This window comes from Schistocerca nitens, chromosome 2, assembly GCF_023898315.1.
Source record: "Schistocerca nitens isolate TAMUIC-IGC-003100 chromosome 2, iqSchNite1.1, whole genome shotgun sequence".
In the NCBI taxonomy this organism is placed as follows: domain Eukaryota; kingdom Metazoa; phylum Arthropoda; class Insecta; order Orthoptera; family Acrididae; genus Schistocerca; species Schistocerca nitens.
In genome coordinates this window covers 1,103,565,176-1,103,585,320 of record NC_064615.1, presented here as the reverse complement: position 1 = coordinate 1,103,585,320, position 20,145 = coordinate 1,103,565,176, and the positions used below count along the sequence as shown (strand labels likewise).

General features: G+C 41.4%; 1 protein-coding gene across 1 annotated transcript in view; it reads left to right on the top strand.

Annotated features, from left to right (window-relative positions):
- LOC126237499 (E3 ubiquitin-protein ligase UBR5) overlaps positions 1-20,145 on the top strand; it is a 370,559-nt gene that overhangs the window by 19,391 nt on the left and 331,023 nt on the right. The window contains exons 2-5 of the mRNA XM_049947657.1: positions 7,972-8,172; positions 18,668-19,073; positions 19,224-19,432; positions 19,656-19,825. Coding sequence (XP_049803614.1) covers positions 7,972-8,172; positions 18,668-19,073; positions 19,224-19,432; positions 19,656-19,825 — 986 coding nt within the window. The remainder of the gene's footprint in view (positions 1-7,971; positions 8,173-18,667; positions 19,074-19,223; positions 19,433-19,655; positions 19,826-20,145) is intronic.

The window sequence follows — 20,145 nt, the reverse complement described above, 5'->3', positions numbered from 1 at the left end:
CTTCTTTCATGACCCAATGCCTAACCTCTGTAACAAACTTCCTTAGCTCGAGTATCTTCTTCACCTACTCTCCTCCCTCCCACAATGCATAGGCTATGTCATTGTCAGTATCCTGAAGCTATAATGCTTCAATGAGCATTCCTTCAACACCAGGACACAGAACACACTCGTGCAACCAAAATTTATTTTACAGCTCATGACATGTACACAAAAGCATCAAGTCCATCTCTGTGTACTTCTTGCCAGTGACACTGCTTATGATGAAACAAATAAGTTTCAAATTAGTGCAATAAACACATGTGCATACTTCCTTCACTGGCTGGCATTTTACCCATTTTGGTTGTAAGGAGTAGAATTTCGTTGGACCATTTTCCCCTTTTTCATTAGAAGATATGTTTGTCTTACTGATCTTGTCATATTTCCCTTTACCTTTTTTAACGTTTTCACTAACTGAGATAACACCTGCATGATTAAGACTTTGCCTGCTGCAGCCTTTGTCATCACTTAGATAATATTCCGGAGCAGCATTAAGTGTATAATTTTGCAGTGGATGCCTACAGGAGGAATCTGGGCATGCTCAAATATCTTTTTCATTCTTTATTTAACGAGCTTTTGAAATTAAATAATGGGAGGAAGTGGGTATGTATTTCTATATCTGCTGCTTGGAGTAACTATCTGATAACGTTGTCAGTAATTGCTCCTTCTCAGGATAGATCTCTGCCGAGATTAGTAATGTTTAGGTTTTGAAACTACACATCACATTGGGTGCACATGTAACTTATCTTTTGGTTGAGCACCAACCGCATGTACATTATACAAGGTGATGCCAGTGATGAAGTGCTCTGTCACGGGCTGCCTGGCGGCCGATCCATCGCCTCGGGTAGTTGACGTTCAGGTTTCATAACTAACCTTTTTCGTAGGACTCTCCATACAGTTGATTGTGGAATTTGCAGCTCTCTGCTAGCTCTGCGAGTCGATTTTCCTGGGCTGCGAACAAATGCTTGCTGGATGCGTGCTACATTTTCATCACTCGTTCTCGGCCGTCCAGAACTTTTCCCTTTGCACAAACACCCATTCTCTGTAAACTGTTTATGCCAACGTTTAATACACCACCTATCAGGAGGTTTAACACCATACTTCGTTCGAAATGCACGCTGAACAACTGTCGTCGATTCACTTCTGCCGTACTCAATAACACAAAAAGCTTTCTGTTGAGCGGTCGCCATCTTAGCATCAACTGACGCTGACGCCTAGTCAACAGCGCCTCAAGCGAACAAATGTACAACTAAATGAAACTCTATAGCTCCCTTAATTCGCCGACAGATAGTGGTTAGCTCTGGCTTTTGTCGTTGCAGAGTTTTAAATTCCTAAAGTTGTGGTATTCTTTTTGAATCACCCTGTACATTTCACAAAGCTTTGAAGATGTTGTTTGTGTAAAACATGTTTCAGATTCTTCCACTTTTCTTTGTACATTCCGTTTTCTTTTTGTGGTTCTGGTGTTGCCTGGATGTTTAATGATCGATATATTAGGGGCTACAACAGAACACAAAACTGCGCATGGCCAAGTTCTCACTAGTGGAGCGCTGGAAACTGTGTTGCGAACATCCATTTTTTACCCTAGAAATTCAGTGATGCGAAATATACAGAATGTTTAAAAATTTGTAATGCTTCACACACAAAGGTATTACCCACTGAGTTTGCATTAATTACCATCACATTACCCAAACAATACATTGTGCAATTTTCATAAGTTTTGTGAAGGGGTTATTGGAATAAATAATTCGTAAAAACATGTAAAAAATGCAGTTTTTAAATTGTTAGTAATAAATATTTACATAATAGCGATAGCTGGAACAAAGAAGATATTATTTATAATTATATGTTATATCTAGTAATATAAGAACAAATTCAGCATTCTGTGACTTTCCAAATTAGAAAAAAAAATTTAAAAATTGGGTATTTTCTTTGTAAATCTGTATGTTAAGAGAAATATATATATATATATATATATGTGGTTATAATAGAGGGAAACATTCCACGTAGGAAAAATATATCTAAAAACAAAGATGATGTGACTTACCAAATGAAAGTGCTGGCAGGTCGACAGACACACAAACAAACACAAATATACACACAGAATTCAAGCTTTCGCAACAAACTGTTGCCTCATCAGGAAAGAGGGAAGGAGAGGGAAAGACGAAAGGATGTGGGTTTTAAGGGAGAGGGTAAGGAGTCATTCCAATCCCGGGAGCGGAAAGACTTGCCTTAGGGGGAAAAAGGACGGGTATACACTCGCGCGCGCACACACACACATATCCATCCACACATATACAGACACAAGCAGACATATTTAAAGACAAAGAGTTTGGGCAGAGATGTCAGTCGGGGCAGAAGTGCAGAGGCAAAGATGTTGTTGAATGACAGGTGAGGTGTGAGTGGCGGCAACTTGAAATTAGCGGAGATTGAGGCCTGGTGGATAACGGGAGGAGAGGATATATTGAAGAGCAAGTTCCCATCTCCGGAGTTCGGATAGGTTGGTGTTAGTGGGAAGTATCCAGATAACCTGGACGGTGTAACACTGTGCCAAGATGTGCTGGCCGTGCACCAAGGCATGTTTAGCCACAGGGTGATCCTCATTACCAACAAACACTGTCTGCCTGTGTCCATTCATGCGAATGGACAGTTTGTTGCTGGTCATTCCCACATAGAATGCGTCACAGTGTAGGCAGGTCAGTTGGTAGATCATGTGGGTGCTTTCACACGTGGCTCTGCCTTTGATCGTGTACGCCTTCCGGGTTACGGGACTGGAGTAGGTGGTGGTGGGAGGGTGCATGGGACAGGTTTTACACCGGGAGCAGTTACAAGGGTAGGAGCCAGAGGGTAGGGAAGGTGGTTTGGGGATTTCATAGGGATGAACTAAGAGGTTACGAAGGTTAGGTGGATGGCGGAAAGACACTCTTGGTGGAGTGGGGAGGATTTCATGAAGAATGGATCTCATTTCAGGGCAGGATTTGAGAAAGTCGTATCCCTGCTGGAGAGCCACATTCAGAATCTGATCCAGTCCCGGAAAGTATCCTGTCACAAGTGGGGCACTTTTGTGGTTCTTCTGTGGGATGTTCTGGGTTTGGCCGCCCCATTGTAGCTGGTTACCAAGCCCCCACAGAACGTATCTCTGCCTACGTAGATCAACACCTTCAACCCATTACGTGCAGTCTCCCATCCTTCATCAAAGACACCAACTACTTTCTCGAACGCCTGGAATCCTTACCCAATCCGTTACCCCCAGAAACCATCCTTGTAACCATTGATGCCACTTCCTTATACACAAATATTCCGCACGTCCAGGGCCTCGCTGCGATGGAGCACTTCCTTTCACGCCGATCACCTGCCACCCTACCAAAAACCTCTTTCCTCATTACCTTAGCCAGCTTCATCCTGACCCACAACTTCTTCACTTTTGAAGGCCAGACATACCAACAATTAAAGGGAACAGCCATGGGCACCAGGATGGCCCCCTCGTACGCCAACCTATTCATGGGTCGCTTAGAGGAAGCCTTCTTGGTTACCCAGGCCTGCCAACCCAAAGTTTGGTACAGATTTATTGATGACATCTTCATGATCTGGACTCACAGTGAAGAAGAACTCCAGAATTTCCTCTCCAACCTCAACTCCTTTGGTTCCATCAGATTCACCTGGTCCTACTCCAAATCCCATGCCACTCTCCTTGATGTTGACCTCCACCTGTCCAATGGCCAGCTTCACACGTCCGTCCACATCAGACCCACCAACAAGCAACAGTACCTCCATTATGACAGCTGCCACCCATTCCACATCAAACGGTCCCTTCCCTACAGCCTAGGTCTTCGTGGCAAACGAATCTGCTCCAGTCCGGAATCCCTGAAGCATTACACCAACAACCTGACAACAGCTTTCGCATCCCGCAACTACCCTCCCGACCTGGTAGAGAAACAAATAACTAAACCCAGAACCTCCCACAGAAGAACCACAAAAGTGCCCCACTTGTGACAGGATACCTTCCAGGACTGGATCAGATTCTGAATGTGGCTCTCCAGCAGGGATACGACTTCCTCAAATCCTGCCCTGAAATGAGATCCATCCTTCATGAAATCCTCCCCACTCCACCAAGAGCGTCTTTCCGTCGTCCACCTAACCTTCGTAACCTCTTAGTTCATCCCTATGAAATCCCCAAACCACCTTCCCTACCCTCTGGCTCCTACCCTTGTAACCGCCCCCGGTGTAAAACCTGCCCCATGCACCCTCCCACCACCACCTACTCCAGTCCCGTAACCCGGAAGGCGTACACGATCAAAGGCAGAGCCACGTGTGAAAGCACCCACATGATCTACCAACTGACCTGCCTACACTGTGACGCATTCTATGTGGGAATGACCAGCAACAAACTGTCCATTCGCATGAATGGACACAGGCAGACAGTGTTTGTTGGTAATGAGGATCACCCTGTGGCTAAACATGCCTTGGTGCACGGCCAGCACATCTTGGCACAGTGTTACACCGTCCAGGTTATCTGGATACTTCCCACTAACACCAACCTATCCGAACTCCGGAGATGGGAACTTGCTCTTCAATATATCCTCTCCTCCCGTTATCCACCAGGCCTCAATCTCCGCTAATTTCAAGTTGCCGCCACTCACACCTCACCTGTCATTCAACAACATCTTTGCCTCTGCACTTCTGCCCCGACTGACATCTCTGCCCAAACTCTTTGTCTTTAAATATGTCTGCTTGTGTCTGTATATGTGTGGATGGATGTGTGTGTGTGTGTGTGTGTGTGTGTGTGTGTGTGTGTGCGCGAGTGTATACCCGTCCTTGTTTCCCGCTAAGGTAAGTCTTTCCACTCCCGGGATTGGAATGACTCCTTACCCTCTGCCTTAAAACCCACATCCTTTCGTCTTTCCCTCTCCTTCCCTCTTTCCTGATGAGGCAACAGTTTGTTGCGAAAGCTTGAATTCTGTGTGTATGTTTGTGTGTCTGTCGACCTGCCAGCACTTTCATTTGGTAAGTCACATCATCTTTGTTTTTAGATATATTTTTGCTACGTGGAATGTTCCCTCTATATATGTGTGTGTGTGTGTGTGTGTGTGTGTGTGTGTGTGTGTGTGTGTGTGTGGGCGCGCGTGTGCGTGCGTGCGCGCGACGGGGATGGGGGGAGAGAGCTAAATTTGAACATAGAATGGGGGAGCTTTAAACCTTAACATCTTCCAGGTCTCCAGTACTTGTGGTGTGTTAGGTACTTTTTTTGTTAGTTCTCTACTGTTTTAAGAGTTGTGTACAAAATATACATTTTTCAAAGTTCTGTACCATTTTCAAAAACCAAGGTAGGTTCGTAACTTTTTTTTCCATAGAATGCACATGATACAGAGGCCTTACATTTATTTTTTTCCCAGAGAAATTCGTGATTATGAATTGAGGTGTCCTGTATGATTTGAGATAAAATTGCCCTACATCGTTTTTGGGTCTAATATTATACTCACACTTCGCACTGTTTCCTAATCTTACCAAAAAAAAACTTTACCTGAAAAAATGTTTATTTGAGGGGAGGCAGAAGACAATTTTATACCTAGTCTACCACACTATTTCACACTTTGAATTGGTACATTTTTCAAAGGAACTATAAGTGTTAAAACAGTGAAATTTTTGCTGAATGTGTATAACGTATATGCTTGCATTTACAAGGAAAATGAACAAAATACCTCTTATGGATTTGAACAAAAAGGTATTTATTCTTTCACTAATAAAATTTCACCTTTTTGGAATACATTAATTATTATAGAAACAGTTTCTGGTGTGTTGGTGGTTCTCAATTTACTCGTAATAACCTATAACTACCCTGAATACAAATTAGCCAAATTTGATATTTATGGTCCATTTAGTTTAGAAAATGATGGTACACAAAATGCAAAAAAAGTAATTTTGAGGAAAATTAATTTAAAGTTTAATATTACAATTTTAGTTTAGTTATGAGAATTACTTACCACTAATATTTTCTTGTACCATTTTGAGCACCATCTGAATTGTACTGATCTTCTTCCCTTCTCTTCGTCCCTGTTCTTTTCCATCTATCTTCTTTTGTTCATTTTGAATTAGCAATTTATGCTTTGTGGATTCTCTCTTTATCTATTTGCACCAAGGATTTTGCAGTGTTTCCACTAGATTTTATGCCCAATACTTCCAAAACATCCAGTTTCCATGTTACACGCACATTGAAGCTTAAAATAGCATCATAAACACTAAATTTGAGGGTTTTTATCTGAAGAAATACAGTTTTTGGTAATCAGATCCAAATGACAGAAGTCACACATTCAATTAAATTTTGTGTTTTCCCATGAAGACATTTCTTCAACAAAATATCTTTATAGTGATCTCTAAATATAGGTTTAATTTCATTCATTACTGCTGCAGGTAAAGAATGTTTATCGTTATATATTTAATTTCTCCTGTACTTGCACCAAGTGCCAGGATCATTCGGGCAGAGACAGTGCTTAGGATTTTCAATTGCAGAAAGCTTATGGAAAAAGATAGGCTATACAGCTTTTTTCGTATTTCCCAAATTCCCAACATTTCTTCTTATGGCCAAGCCATAATAATTCTGTAATCTATCTTTTTCAACATTTGTCTTCTTACCATCTTCTAGCACTATTTTTTACTTTTCTTTTAATAATCTTCTCAACATGGACCCCATTCTCTTCAGGACATGCCCCTTGCATTCAAATTTATAAGTTGTGACATTAAGACCATAGGTTTGTCATGCACATATCAGGTCATATGCCTTGCTGTCACGGTACCCTAAATACTGTATGTGTCTTGACACCTCTGTTTGCCACTGAACAATAAAAATCCGGAGAACTCCTGCTGCTTGCGTCCAATCACTTGGGAAGTATAATTTATCTGCAGTTATGTTCATGCTCTTTCTCAGTTACTGACACAGTTATACAGTACTTGCTTAGAATCTCTACATCAGTTACCTCTCCTGTATCAAATTATGTAGCTGTCATGACCCCATTTAGTGAATATGGCCACATTTCTGTCAGCTGCCATCAAAACATGCACAAATATTACCACCTTCAATGTCATCCGTTTACTTGAGTGCTTCTTCGGCTGCTTCCTTTATTGAGATGTTACAAACTTCAGCAACAGCAGTTCCAATAATTTTACTGTAAGTCATAAATTTTGCAGGTGGGTTTGGAATGTCAAGTAATGCACATAAAAGTTTGTCCGCCTCCATCCCTTTACCAGTAGATCTGAGACCATAAACTAGCCTTATGTTACTCTCGTACAAATTGTTATTTGCCATTTCTGATGTCATTGTTGTAGCAATTACACCACATTTTGTACAATTCAGCATCAAGTTTGACGCAATACCTTTGCAAAGATGCTGATTCTCTCCCAAGGATATGTCACCATCACATATTCTGCTCACAGTATTTTTGGAAATGAAATCACAGAGCATTCTAAGGTTTCACACGCACACTATTTCCAAATGAGAGTTAATTTCCACAAGCTGACTGGGAGGAAATGCCTTGAAGACACTGCAGTTTCTTTCTTGAGGTGCTGATTATCTTTACCTCCAACATTCTTGGTTCCTTTGGCCCACTAACCTCAATTACTTTATGTATGTATTTCCTGTGAATTTTAATTTAGGCATGAACTACTTTATTATTATTTTTATGAAAATGTGCAAAATCATAGAAAATATAAGTCAACACTTACTCCATTAAGTACAACCAGTAGCACTCGAAAACAATAACAAACATGACTGGAATGATGAGTATCGATAGTAGATACAGGGTAGGAAATCTGGATGCAATACAACAAAAACACTAGAAGCAGGAAATAATTTGTGTGTGTGTGTGTGTGTGTGTGTCCAGAAAAGTAATAAAAATAAGAATGGATTAGGGGTATGATTGTCTCATGCAATTTTTTTTTTTCCAGGTTAAAAGAAGTTTCAGAGAAACTTAATCGATTTGGAGTTGTGACACCGGCTGCGTTGGCTAATTTGAAAATATCAGTGAAGAGAATAGTTATTGGTCCAACACATTTTGCTCTTCTGCTGGACGATGGACGTGTGTGCAGAGTCTCATTCTCTATTATATCTGACAGGCTAGATCTTAGTAAAAATGATTCCTCAAAAAGGTAATTCAAGTTTCCCATTTACCGTTTTTATAGTGTTAGTAAACCATTCATATGAAGGCATCCATCATGTCAGTAATTGTTTGTGTAAAAATTGTTATAAAGAAAGTTGGTGATTACATGTATTAATGGAAACATTCAATATTAAATTGTCGGTTCATTACAGAGTTCCTTGTTTGAGAAACTACTGACAGTGAATATAATTTCTGTAATTCAAGTTTTATGACATTGTTATTTGGCATGTGTAGTTCATGAATACATGAAGCTCCTCACTCTTGATACTGAGTACAGCCTACTCCCAGCATCTAAGTGTCCACAGTTCTGAACTCCCAGTGGTAAACTGTATGAAAAGTGTCAGTTCAGAAGGCAGAGACCTTTCCTTTAGTTCAGTTCAGTCTCCCGATATGATCCTCACCTCCCTTGGACTGTTCTTTACACTTTCTACATAGTTCCATTGTTTTCTTATGTCTTATTTACCGTGTATCTAAACATTTTTTTCCAATCTTAAGAATTAATTTTTGTATATAATAGAGGGAAACATTCCACGTGGGAAAAATATATCTAAAAACAAAGATGATGTGACTTACCAAACGAAAGTGCTGGCATGTCGATAGACACACGAACAAACACAAATATACACACAAAATTCTAGCTTTCGCAACCAACGGTTGCTTCGTCAGGAAAGAGGGAATGAGAGGGAAAGACGAAAGGATGTGGGTTTTAAAGGAGAGAGTAAGGAGTCATTCCAATCCCGGGAGCGGAAAGACTTACCTTAGGGGGGAAAAAGGACGGGTATACACTCGCACACACACACACACACACACATATCCATCCGCACATACACAGACACAAGCAGACATATTGAAGGGCAAAGAGTTTGGGCAGAGATGTCAGTCGAGGCGGAAGTGCAGAGGCGAAGATGTTGTTGAATGACAGGTGAGGTATGAGTGGCGGCAACTTGAAATTAGCGGAGATTGAGGCCTGGTGGATAACGGGAATAGAGCATATATTGAAGAGCAAGTTTTCCCATCTCCGGAGTTCGGATAGGTTGGTGTTAGTGGGAAGTATCCAGATAACCCGGACGGTGTAACACTGTGCCAAGATGTGCTGGCCGTGCACCAAGGCATGTTTAGCCACAGGGTGATCCTCATTACCAACAAACACTGTCTGCCTGTGTCCATTCATGTGAATGGACAGTTTGTTGCTGCTCATTCCCACATAGAATGCGTCACAGTGTAGGCAGGTCAGTTGGTAAATCACGTGGGTGCTTTCACACGTGGCTCTGCCTTTGATCGTGTACACCTTCTGGGTTACAGGACTGGAGTAGGTGGTGGTGGGAGGGTGCATGGGGCAGGTTTTACACCGGGGGCGGTTACAAGGGTAGGAGCCAGAGGGTAGGGAAGAAGGTTTGGGGATTTCATAGGGATGAACTAAGAGGTTACGAAGGTTAGATGGACGATGGAAAGACTCTCTTGGTGGAGTGGGGAGGATTTCATGAAGGATGGATCTCATTTCAGGGCAAGATTTGAGGAAGTCATATCCCTGCTGGAGAGCCACATTCAGAGTCTGATCCAGTCCCGGAAAGTATCCTGTCACAAGTGGGGCACTTTTGTGGTTCTTCTGTGGGAGTTTCTGGGTTTGAGAGGATGAGGAAGTTTGCCAAGGTAATCCCATTCCTGATGTCCAGGCGGAGCTTCAAGGAATCCTCAGAACCTTAGGCCCCCTACAAAACCTTTCACCTGACTCCATCAACCTCCTAACCCCACCGACACCCCGCACCCCTACCTTCTACCTTCTTCCTAAAATTCACAAACCCAATCATCCCGGCCGCCCCATTGTAGCTGGTTACCAAGCCCCCACAGAACGTATCTCTGCCTACGTAGATCAACACCTTCAAACCATTACATGCAGTCTCCCATCCTTCATCAAAGACACCAACCACTTTCTCGAACGCCTGGAATCCTTACCCAATCTGTTACCCCCGGAAACCATCCTTGTAACCATTGATGCTACTTCCTTATACACAAATATCCCACACGTCCAGGGCCTCGCTGTGATGGAGCACTTCCTTTCATGCCGATCACCTGCCACTCTACCTAAAACCTCTTCCCTCATTACCTTAGCCAGCTTCATCCTGACCCACAACTTATTCACTTTTGAAGGCCAGACATACCAACAATTAAAGGGAACAGCCATGGGTACCAGGATGGCCCCCTCGTACGCCAACCTATTCATGGGTCGCTTAGAGGAAGCCTTCTTGGTTACCCAGGCCTGCCAACCCAAAGTTTGGTACAGATTTATTGATGACATCTTCATGATCTGGACTCACAGTGAAGAAGAACTCCAGAATTTCCTCTCCAACCTCAACTCCTTTGGTTCCATCAGATTCACCTGGTCGTACTCCAAACCCCATGCCACTTTCCTTGACGTTGACCTCCACCTGTCCAATGGCCAGCTTCACACGTCCGTCCACATCAAACCCACCAACAAGCAACAGTACCTCCATTATGACAGCTGCCACCCATTCCACATCAAACGGTCCCTTCCCTACAGCCTAGGTCTTCGTGGCAAACGAATCTGCTCCAGTCCGGAATCCCTGAACCATTACACCAACAACCTGACAACAGCTTTCGCATCCCGCAACTACCCTCCCGACCTGGTACAGAAGCAAATAACCAGAGCCAATTCCTCATCCTCTCAAACCCAGAAACTCCCACAGAAGAACCACAAAAGTGCCCCACTTGTGACAGGATACTTTCCGGGACTGGATCAGATTCTGAATGTGGCTCTCCAGCAGGGATACGACTTCCTCAAATCCTGCCCTGAAATGAGATCCACCCTTCATGAAATCCTCCCCACTCCACCAAGAGTGTCCTTCCATCGTCCACCTAACCTTCGTAACCTCTTAGTTCATCCCTATGAAATCCCCAAACCACCTTCCCTACCCTCTGGCTCCTACCCTTGTAACTGCCCCCGGTGTAAAACCTGCCCCATGCACCCTCCCACCACCACCTACTCCAGTCCTGTAACCCGGAAGGTGTACACGATCAAAGGCAGAGCCACGTGTGAAAGCACCCACGTGATTTACCAACTGACCTGCCTACACTGTGACACATTCTATGTGGGAATGACCAGCAACAAACAGTCCATTCACATGAATGGACACAGGCAGACAGTGTTTGTTGGTAATGAGGATCACCCTGTGGCTAAACATGCCTTGGTGCACGGCCAGCACATCTTGGCACAGTGTTACACCGCCCGGGTTATCTGGATACTTCCCACTAACACCAACCTATCCGAACTCCGGAGATGGGAGCTTGCTCTTCAATATATCCTCTCTTCCCGTTATCCACCAGGCCTCAATCTCCGCTAATTTCAAGTTGCCGCCACTCATACCTCACCTGTCATTCAACAACATCTTCGCCTCTGCACTTCCGCCTCGACTGACATCTCTGCCCAAACTCTTTGCCCTTCAATATGTCTGCTTGTGTCTGTGTATGTGCGGATGGATATGTGTGTGTGTGTATGTGTGTGTGTGTGTGTGTGCGCGCTAATGCGCGCGCGTATACCCGTCCTTTTTTCCCCCCTAAGGTAAGTCTTTCCGCTCCCGGGATTGGAATGACTCCTTACCCTCTCCTTTAAAACCCACATCCTTTCGTCTTTCCTTCTCCTTCCCTATTTCCTGATGAAGCAACCGTTGGTTGCGAAAGCTAGAATTTTGTGTGTATATTTGTGTTTGTTTGTGTATCTATCGACGTGCCAGGGCTTTCGTTCGGTAAGTCACATCATCTTTGTTTTTAGAATTAATTTTTGTGAATTATTAAACCTGAGAGCAAGTTTTTCCTTTTTCCAGACCCTATTAGATAAGAAAATATTGATAAACACTCTTGGTGTCAATAAGAATAAATTAATCTTTAGTTGTTCCCAATATCCATGTTCTGGAGTAAAGGCCTGGGTTAAAATTGAAAGTGCTCAACTCATCCTTGGGCAGGGGATGATTGCATGTACAAAAGAAGTTTGTAATTTGCGCACTTGGTTTGTTCCTAAAGGTCATTTAGTTTTTAAAAGTATTAAATTTTGCTTCTGATTTATTAGTTCAAAGGTGTTACGTTTTATTTGTATTTAAACAATAAAAATGAACTAGGTAGTTAATTTTAACTAGTTCAATAAGAAGAACTATCTCAAAAGGAATGGTTCCATTAAAAGAACGACTTTGCCCATCTCTAATTGTTATGGATTGTGGTTGTTGTTATTTTATTAATGTTGTTGTGTCCAGGTTATAGAATGTTTTGGTATTATACTATCAGTATCAACAATTTTTTGTTAGTAAATAACCCCCTTGGAACTTTCATAACATCTGTTTAATATTTATACAGAGTGACAACATATTCATTGCTGGCAAAAAAGTGAAGCGCCTAGAAGGGGAGGAGGAAGTCAAATGAAACTTGACTTTTTTTTACGGAGTATGTGATGTTATTTCAGTGCTTACATAATTGAATCAAGTTTACAAAGAACTTGACAGTATGAGCCCCCTTATCAATATGACATCAGACCCCTTGTTTATTTTACAGCTCTCATGTCAAATGCAAACAAAACGGATTTTTGTGGGTGGAGCTATCGTAACTACACACGCGCAATAATGCCTGTTTTCTGGCGCTCTCTGGAAACCACTGAAACGAATCTATTTGTAACAGGTCCCGGGAAAATATTGTGAATGGTGATTTGAAAAGCATTACTTTCAAAGTAAATTTCCTTTTACGCAAGATGAACTTCTTAAATCACATAATGTTTGACACTTGTTTAAAAGTTAACACTTTGAGGACCATTACTTAAAAGACCAGATATTTTGTCATTATTTTAAATTCCCCCCCCCCCCCTCCCTTCTCCAGACCCCCCCCCCCACCCCCCACTCCACCCCACCCACCTCCAATATAATTATGAACCGTCCGTCCGGTCATTGATGTGTCTGTGTGTTATGAACTGAATTGTCCATTTGATCATTGACATAGCTGTACATTATAAACTGTCCCTCCGATCATTGACGTGTCTGCACATTGTATTCAAATTTCTGTCTGTGTCACAGTGTTCCATCCTTTTGCAATAGTGAGTAGTAAGGAAGAGACCTATAATGAAAGTTCATTCTGCACAACTACTTTATTAGCAGCTGAAAAAGGAAGTGGCTTTCGGTTGGGAACTGCAAGCATTTGATGACAAAGCACCAAATCAACATAATTCTCCACTGGAAAACACATCTGGCATGTCATACAATAGGGACAGTACGTGTATATGAATCTCTTATTGACACACCTAGCTTGTACACCTGATGAGTGTTGGAGATAGGCCTTCTTGCCCGATTTTGGTGTTGTTATGGATGTGGATGTTATCACTCCCAAAGAAAGGATGAAACATATCAGTTTGTCACATAAGCTGCAAAAAATGTACACAACAATTTCAGAATCGCACAGATTTCCCCATGCTCTATAAAAAATACGTTTTTAATGTTGCGTTCTGTTTTGGAAGTCTTGTCTCTTGAATTTCTTTGTCGTAACATTGTTCATACCCGCTTATTTGTTCTTTTCATTTTTGTGAACTGTATAGGTGGTATCTTGCCTGCTCTTACTATTCATCACATTTACTTTTGAAGTACCGCGTGACTCATATTCTGTAACCATTGTACAGTATGACAATTGTCAAGACTACAGAAAGAGAACAAACATTTCAGTGACTCGGTAGGCAGTGGACAACTTTGTGTAAAAAAATAAAAAAGAATCGGCACTGTCACTGTTTAACCACTTGGACTGTTCGCTGTTTCTAGTTTGCTCCCCCTCCCCCACCCCCCACCACATTTCAGTACACTTTCTTCCTGTTTTCATGCTTGATTTGTGTTCAGTTTTTGACGGTCTATACACTGGACATCTTACCACTAAATCTGACGGGGGTGTGACGGGACGTTTCCCCTTGTAAGAATCCTGCTGTAGCCATTTAAGTTCTTCACTATTACTGCTACATTGATGATGCAGTTTTGTTAGTTAAAGGAAAGCATATTTATGCTAATGACATAGCGGAGAGAATGAGTGCTATTCACTCAAAAATTAGGTTTACAGTTGAACACGAAAGTAAAGGCACCATCAACTATCTTGACATTATGGTCACAAGAGAGGTGGGTAAACGCCATTTCAGCATGTACAGAAAACCGAGTTTGGCAGATACTGTTATTCACTCTAAGTTTTGGAACCCTGAAAGAATCAAGGTAGCATAGTTTTGTCCCATGATTAATAGTTCATTAAAACTGCAACTAAACGAGTGTGAGAGGGATAAAGAAATCACTATTATAAAGCATGTTACAGTGAGCAACAGTTATACAGTTTCGACAGTAACCAAGTTACTACAGAAAATGGAAAGACAACAACAGTGTAGGTCAGAGACATGCAGCTAACAGGTGAACATGAAGACAATAAAGTCATGTCCATGACCATGAGTTAAAAATGACTTGTTTCAGAAATTATTGCTAGACAACTTTGCAATACCAATTTGCAATACCAATTAAAACTAATGGCATTATTGGCTTCAGACTGAGGCACCATGTGAATAGAAGAGCCTCGAAATTTACACAGCAGCAGCTGTATATAAACTGAAATGTTGGAGTTGTCCAAAAGTTTACGGGGATCAAACACGTACAATATTTGAAATATGCTTCAATTCACTGTAATAATACAGTGTTTGGTGAGCATCTTCTAACATCGAAGGATGCTGTTGGAACTACTGATATGCATTTGGAAGTGCTACACAATGTACCTAAGTGCACCTCCTGACAATGTGGGAAGAAAGTGAGATTTTTACTCACCGTTTGCTAGAGCCTGGTAGCACTAAAATCAGCAGAAGGAGTTTATTAACAGTGCATTTTTCAGAAACTTAGAAAACCTCTTCCAATTGTCCATATCAGCGCAGTGCATATGTGATAAACAACCCCATTCACAGAGGAGAGACGGTGGCATTGCCTCGCACACGGTGCTAGCAGCGAGCTGGTGTGCAAACTGGCTTCCGTACATATTGCAAAACTGCATACCATACAACACCACCAAGCAGTAGCAAATGCAGTTAACCATAGCTGTCACACACTATTCCCTACAATTCAGCTGCGGCACATAGTTTCACTTTTATAATTTATTGTTTCACAGCTTTTTATGTTCAAATATTTAACAGCAATTCATGCAGGTCTAGGACCTCTACATAATTCCATGTCCTTAATTTTACAATCTTTCTCTCTTTCACGGTTTGTACTTCCTTTGTTCTAGGCCTATACTTTTAATATTGTAGCAAAAAAATGTGTAATTTTCTTTTTACATTTTTAGAGTAAAAACTAATGACTTTATACGAGGGTAATCCCAAAAGTAAGGTCTCCTATTTTTTATAAGAACAGAACTGTTTGTGTGGCAGTTGGTTACACTGTTATGAAGAGTGCTTCACGCGCTGTGTGGAAACGTGCACGCCGCACTGAGGTGCTCAGTCTTGACTTGGCAGCCGTTGAGAATGGAGCTCCCATTGGATGTTAACACCAAGTGCGAATTGCGCGCAGTTATTTGGTTTTTGATTGCAAAGGGCACTGTGCTGATTGAAATCAATCGCCAATTGACAGAAGTGTATGGTGCATCGTGCGTGGATGCCAAAAATGTTCGTAAGTGGTGTAGAGAGTTTGCAGCTAGTTGGACTGAAATTCACGACAAACAGCATGGCGGCTAGCTGGCATGACACCGGCATCCAAAAACTGCCACAGCGTCTACAAAAATGCATCGACAGAAATGGTGATTATGTCGAAAGATAGCTAAATTTTCAAGTTGTAAAATGATGTAAACCATTGTATAAATAAACAGGTCTATGTACTTATAAAAAATAGGAGATCTTACTTTTGGGATTACCCTCATACTTTCAGAGTTACACACTTTAATTTATCTTCAGATACTACTTCAGTTTTTACTACTTTATTTCAACATTCCTAATATACTATTTTATCCTCCCTTTACAGTTTTATGCATCCATTGTGGTATCTTAACAGGAGGATTTTTACATTATTGACTTACTGCGATTTTAGTAGAAGACCCTTTCTCATACTATACCCAAAGCATCTCTGCAGGTACCCACCTCCCCACCCCATTCTGCCTGCTCTCAATCTCACGTTGAAGCATTTTATAATTTCACTATTTAATTCCATTTACATTCTACATACAGATTTTTATATGCTGCTAGTGTTCCAAGTTTTACATAAATATACTGGACGACCTCTCTTGTTAAACTCATGACATCTCCACCACCCTGTCCATGCTTCTTTCCACTCCCCTGATTGACCTCACTGCATTTTCCCTCCCCCCCCCCCTCCCCCACCTACCTCAATCATAAACCTAATTAAAACATTGACCACAGTTGCAAACCATAGTATTCTGATATATGGATCCGAGTAAAGACAGGTTGCTGTCACAACTGCTTAGGTAAATTCTACATGTATGTAAAATTCTTTTTTATTTATTGCTAAATATTAGATTACTTCTACTTTGTTTTTTATCTGAAGATGATCCGGAGAGATTGAAACGTGTAATCTACTTAAAAATGTGCAACTGAGATGGAACATTAAATGAGAACTATCTTAGCAGATGGAATATCTTCATCAAGCATGTTTGAAAATTTAATCGACTCATTGCAAATGAAATTGTTCAGATCAGCTTGAAGTGTTCAAATCAATTGATTGGTAGTTGTCTTTAGGGAAATTGAAGTTAGTGACTGGATCTTCTGATAACGAAGTAAACAGAATAGCAAAAAGGTCTCTTGCACTTTTGGCAAACTAAATAGAACTTTCATGACTATGTTTCTAATATGCTGGAAACAAAAAATTATGTCTGTAATATTACCCATTCTGACATGGGCAGTGAGACACGAACATGTGATGCAAAAACCTTTTGAAAACTGAAGTTGCTCATTGAGAAATGAATCAATGCATTTTGGGGATTACTGGGAATAGTAGGGGGGGAAAAAATGAATAGAGAACAAACTGGAGTGAAGACATTACTTTGGTTGTAATGAAAATTGTTTGGAGGTGGGCAGGACATCCCACCAGGCAAGTGAGCAATAAATGGCTAAAGGATGTTCTTCCCTGGGTTCTAAGAGGAAGGAAAGAATGAGATGGTGACATACTCAGTGTCTGGTAGACATATATGCATATACCTGGAGATGTAATTGAGTGTTGAACGAACATATTTACAACATATTGTAATTCTTGTTGCTTGGTTTCTATGTTGTTTGTCTATTTATTCAAGTCAGAAACATACAGTGCATGGTAATTACAACTAAAAATAAATTAAAGATACAATTAACAAGCTACACCGAAAAGCTGATGATCAGAGACTTACACTTCAGTTGCACTCGGTGTCACAAGTTGATCACCGTCTTCCGTGCAGGGCATATTTGACAAGTCAGTGCATGTACCATGGTCTAGCCTTCTTCGCAGACACTATTGGTGGTATCCACAAGGATCTGCCATTCCTGGAGATTATTCCTGGATCTTATGATTCAAGAATGACAATGGATGAGTGACCTCCACACAATCCAAATGTGCGCAGGTGGGATGGGTTCTGAAGTGAGAGGCCAGGCCAAGTTATTCGGTAGTTCGAGAAATCCACAATTGTTTCCTTGCTGTAGCTGCTGTCGTCTGCAAGACTGATGTGGATTAGAGTAAACTTTTCCTTGGCCTCAATCTTGTGCTCACACAATGGATGGTATTCCATAAGAACCAGATATGTTCTCCATGTTTGGAGAAACTTTATAACGTAAGCCAGTCAAGTTTTACAGTTGTTGTAGGTTTCAGATGAGCTGAAACAAGCTTGCATCTTTCGCTTAGCACCTTGTCAACTGTATCCATGTCTAGACTGGGCACACATGCTGTGCAGTACTTTTAATATGTTGCTAGGACTGTCATTCTCAAGTTTTGTCGTCGATAGTACCGCGTTTGTGTTTTGTTTGCTCTATATGATTGGAAATTGTCAAAGTTTCACTCTACTTCAAAACCGTAGACTTCTTTTTGTATATGTGTGACAGAAACATGATTATAAGTCCTTCTTGAAGGTAGTGAATACATGAGTTACAAATAATTTGACTTCACTGAGAGCAGCAATTCCATAGTTTCCTTCTGACAATTATTAGTGCGCTCACACTCACACACACACACACACACACACACACACACACACACACACAATAACAATAGTTCATGACTAATTCACACACTTGTGTAGTATTTGTTGTTGACAAATCTCTAGTTGAAACATCTGCGTAGTGGAAGTGTCAGTAGAATCACATGGTGGTAATTGCCTTCAGATTGAAGGACTTATGAAGCTGTATGTCCCACTCTATTTGTGGTTAAGATTTTTTCATGCTTGTCATATAGTTTAAAATTACTGCTGCTTCTGCTTGTGACAGATTTAAAAAGCTGTAACTATTTGTTCTTTTGCAGTACAATCGGAAGCAGTGGTACGAGTAACGGTGTGGGTGCGGTAGGAGGAGGAGGAGGTGGTAGTGGGGGAGCTGGTGGAAACGGTAATGGTGGCAATGGTAGTAGTGGCAGCAAAGTAGGGAACAGTGGAGGAGCTGCCAGTTCGAGCTCTGGTGGAGGAAGGCAGTTGCAGCGTAGCAGGGCACGCATAGTGCGTACCAATGCTTCTCTGCGAGGAGCAGGAGGGGGCGCGGGCGCAGCCAGAGGGGCCCCTGGTGTTATCATGGGTGCCAGCGGAGGCTCTGGTGGAAGTGGCAGTGGGACACGACCTATTGTACCAGCACCCTATGTGCCGGAGGAGCTCGTCTCGCAGGCCCAAGTTGTTCTGCAAGGAAAGAGTCGCAATTTGATTATCCGGGAATTGCAGGTCAGATGCTACAAACTTCTGTAATTATATTTCTGTTGCTACTTATCAGTCTCAACTGTAACTTAAAATGTAATTAATAATCAAAATTTACACCAGTTTTTTTTTCTAGTCAAGTTCAAGTAATTTATTCTCATTGTACTGTTACAATAGCGCACTAATCTGGATGTTAATCTGGCGGTGAATAATTTACTGAGTCGTGATGATGAAGAAGGAGATGATGCTGATGATGCTCCAGATTCGTATGTCCCAGAAGATTTAATTTCGTTGCTAGATGGAGGCTTTCATGCTGATCATTCTGTGATTATTGATGCCGATGCTATGTTTTCGGAAGACATGTTTGGATATTCGGCTGTAAGAAGGTTAGTGCTTTAGCCACTTATAAAGTAAATTCTAGCATAGTTAATATTTTATCTCTGTATTGTTTTAATGATTAAAAGTAGTTAATATCCAGACTGTTGTGGTCTTTCTCACTTTCAAAATTATTAGTTTGCTCCAATATGGGTCAGGTGGCTGCAGGTGATTGATTGCGTTTCTTCATTTTTTCGTTTATTATTCTCACCAGGGTTTTCTATTGTCTTTCAGCCGAGCTAGCTCTAGCAGCCGCCGATTAAATGCTGATCGTGACCGTGATCGTGAAACAGATAGGGAACGGGAAAGGGACAGTTTTTCTCGTTGGAGAGACCGTCAGTACTATGGACCGAGGCGATGGTTGGAATCTGCTTTGAGGGATTCTACATGGGATAAAGATCCAGGTAAAATTTTTACATTTACACTATATTCAGTAATTCCACTGATCCCCTTCCCCACACACCCCATTTACAACTTCACATATATTGAATAATTATTATTTTATATTGTAGCTCCAAATATGTCATAAGAGTATTCTCTTCCAAAAAAAAAAAAAGGGGGGGGGGGGGAGGGGGGGCGTTATACAAGAGTTCTTGTGAAATATCTGAAGTTAAAATGGAGTACTACTGAATTCAGAATTAGATGACTAAAAACTAAATGTTGGTATGAGAAGACATAATGCAATGATGATGATTAATAATAATATAGGATTGTGGGAGGCTGC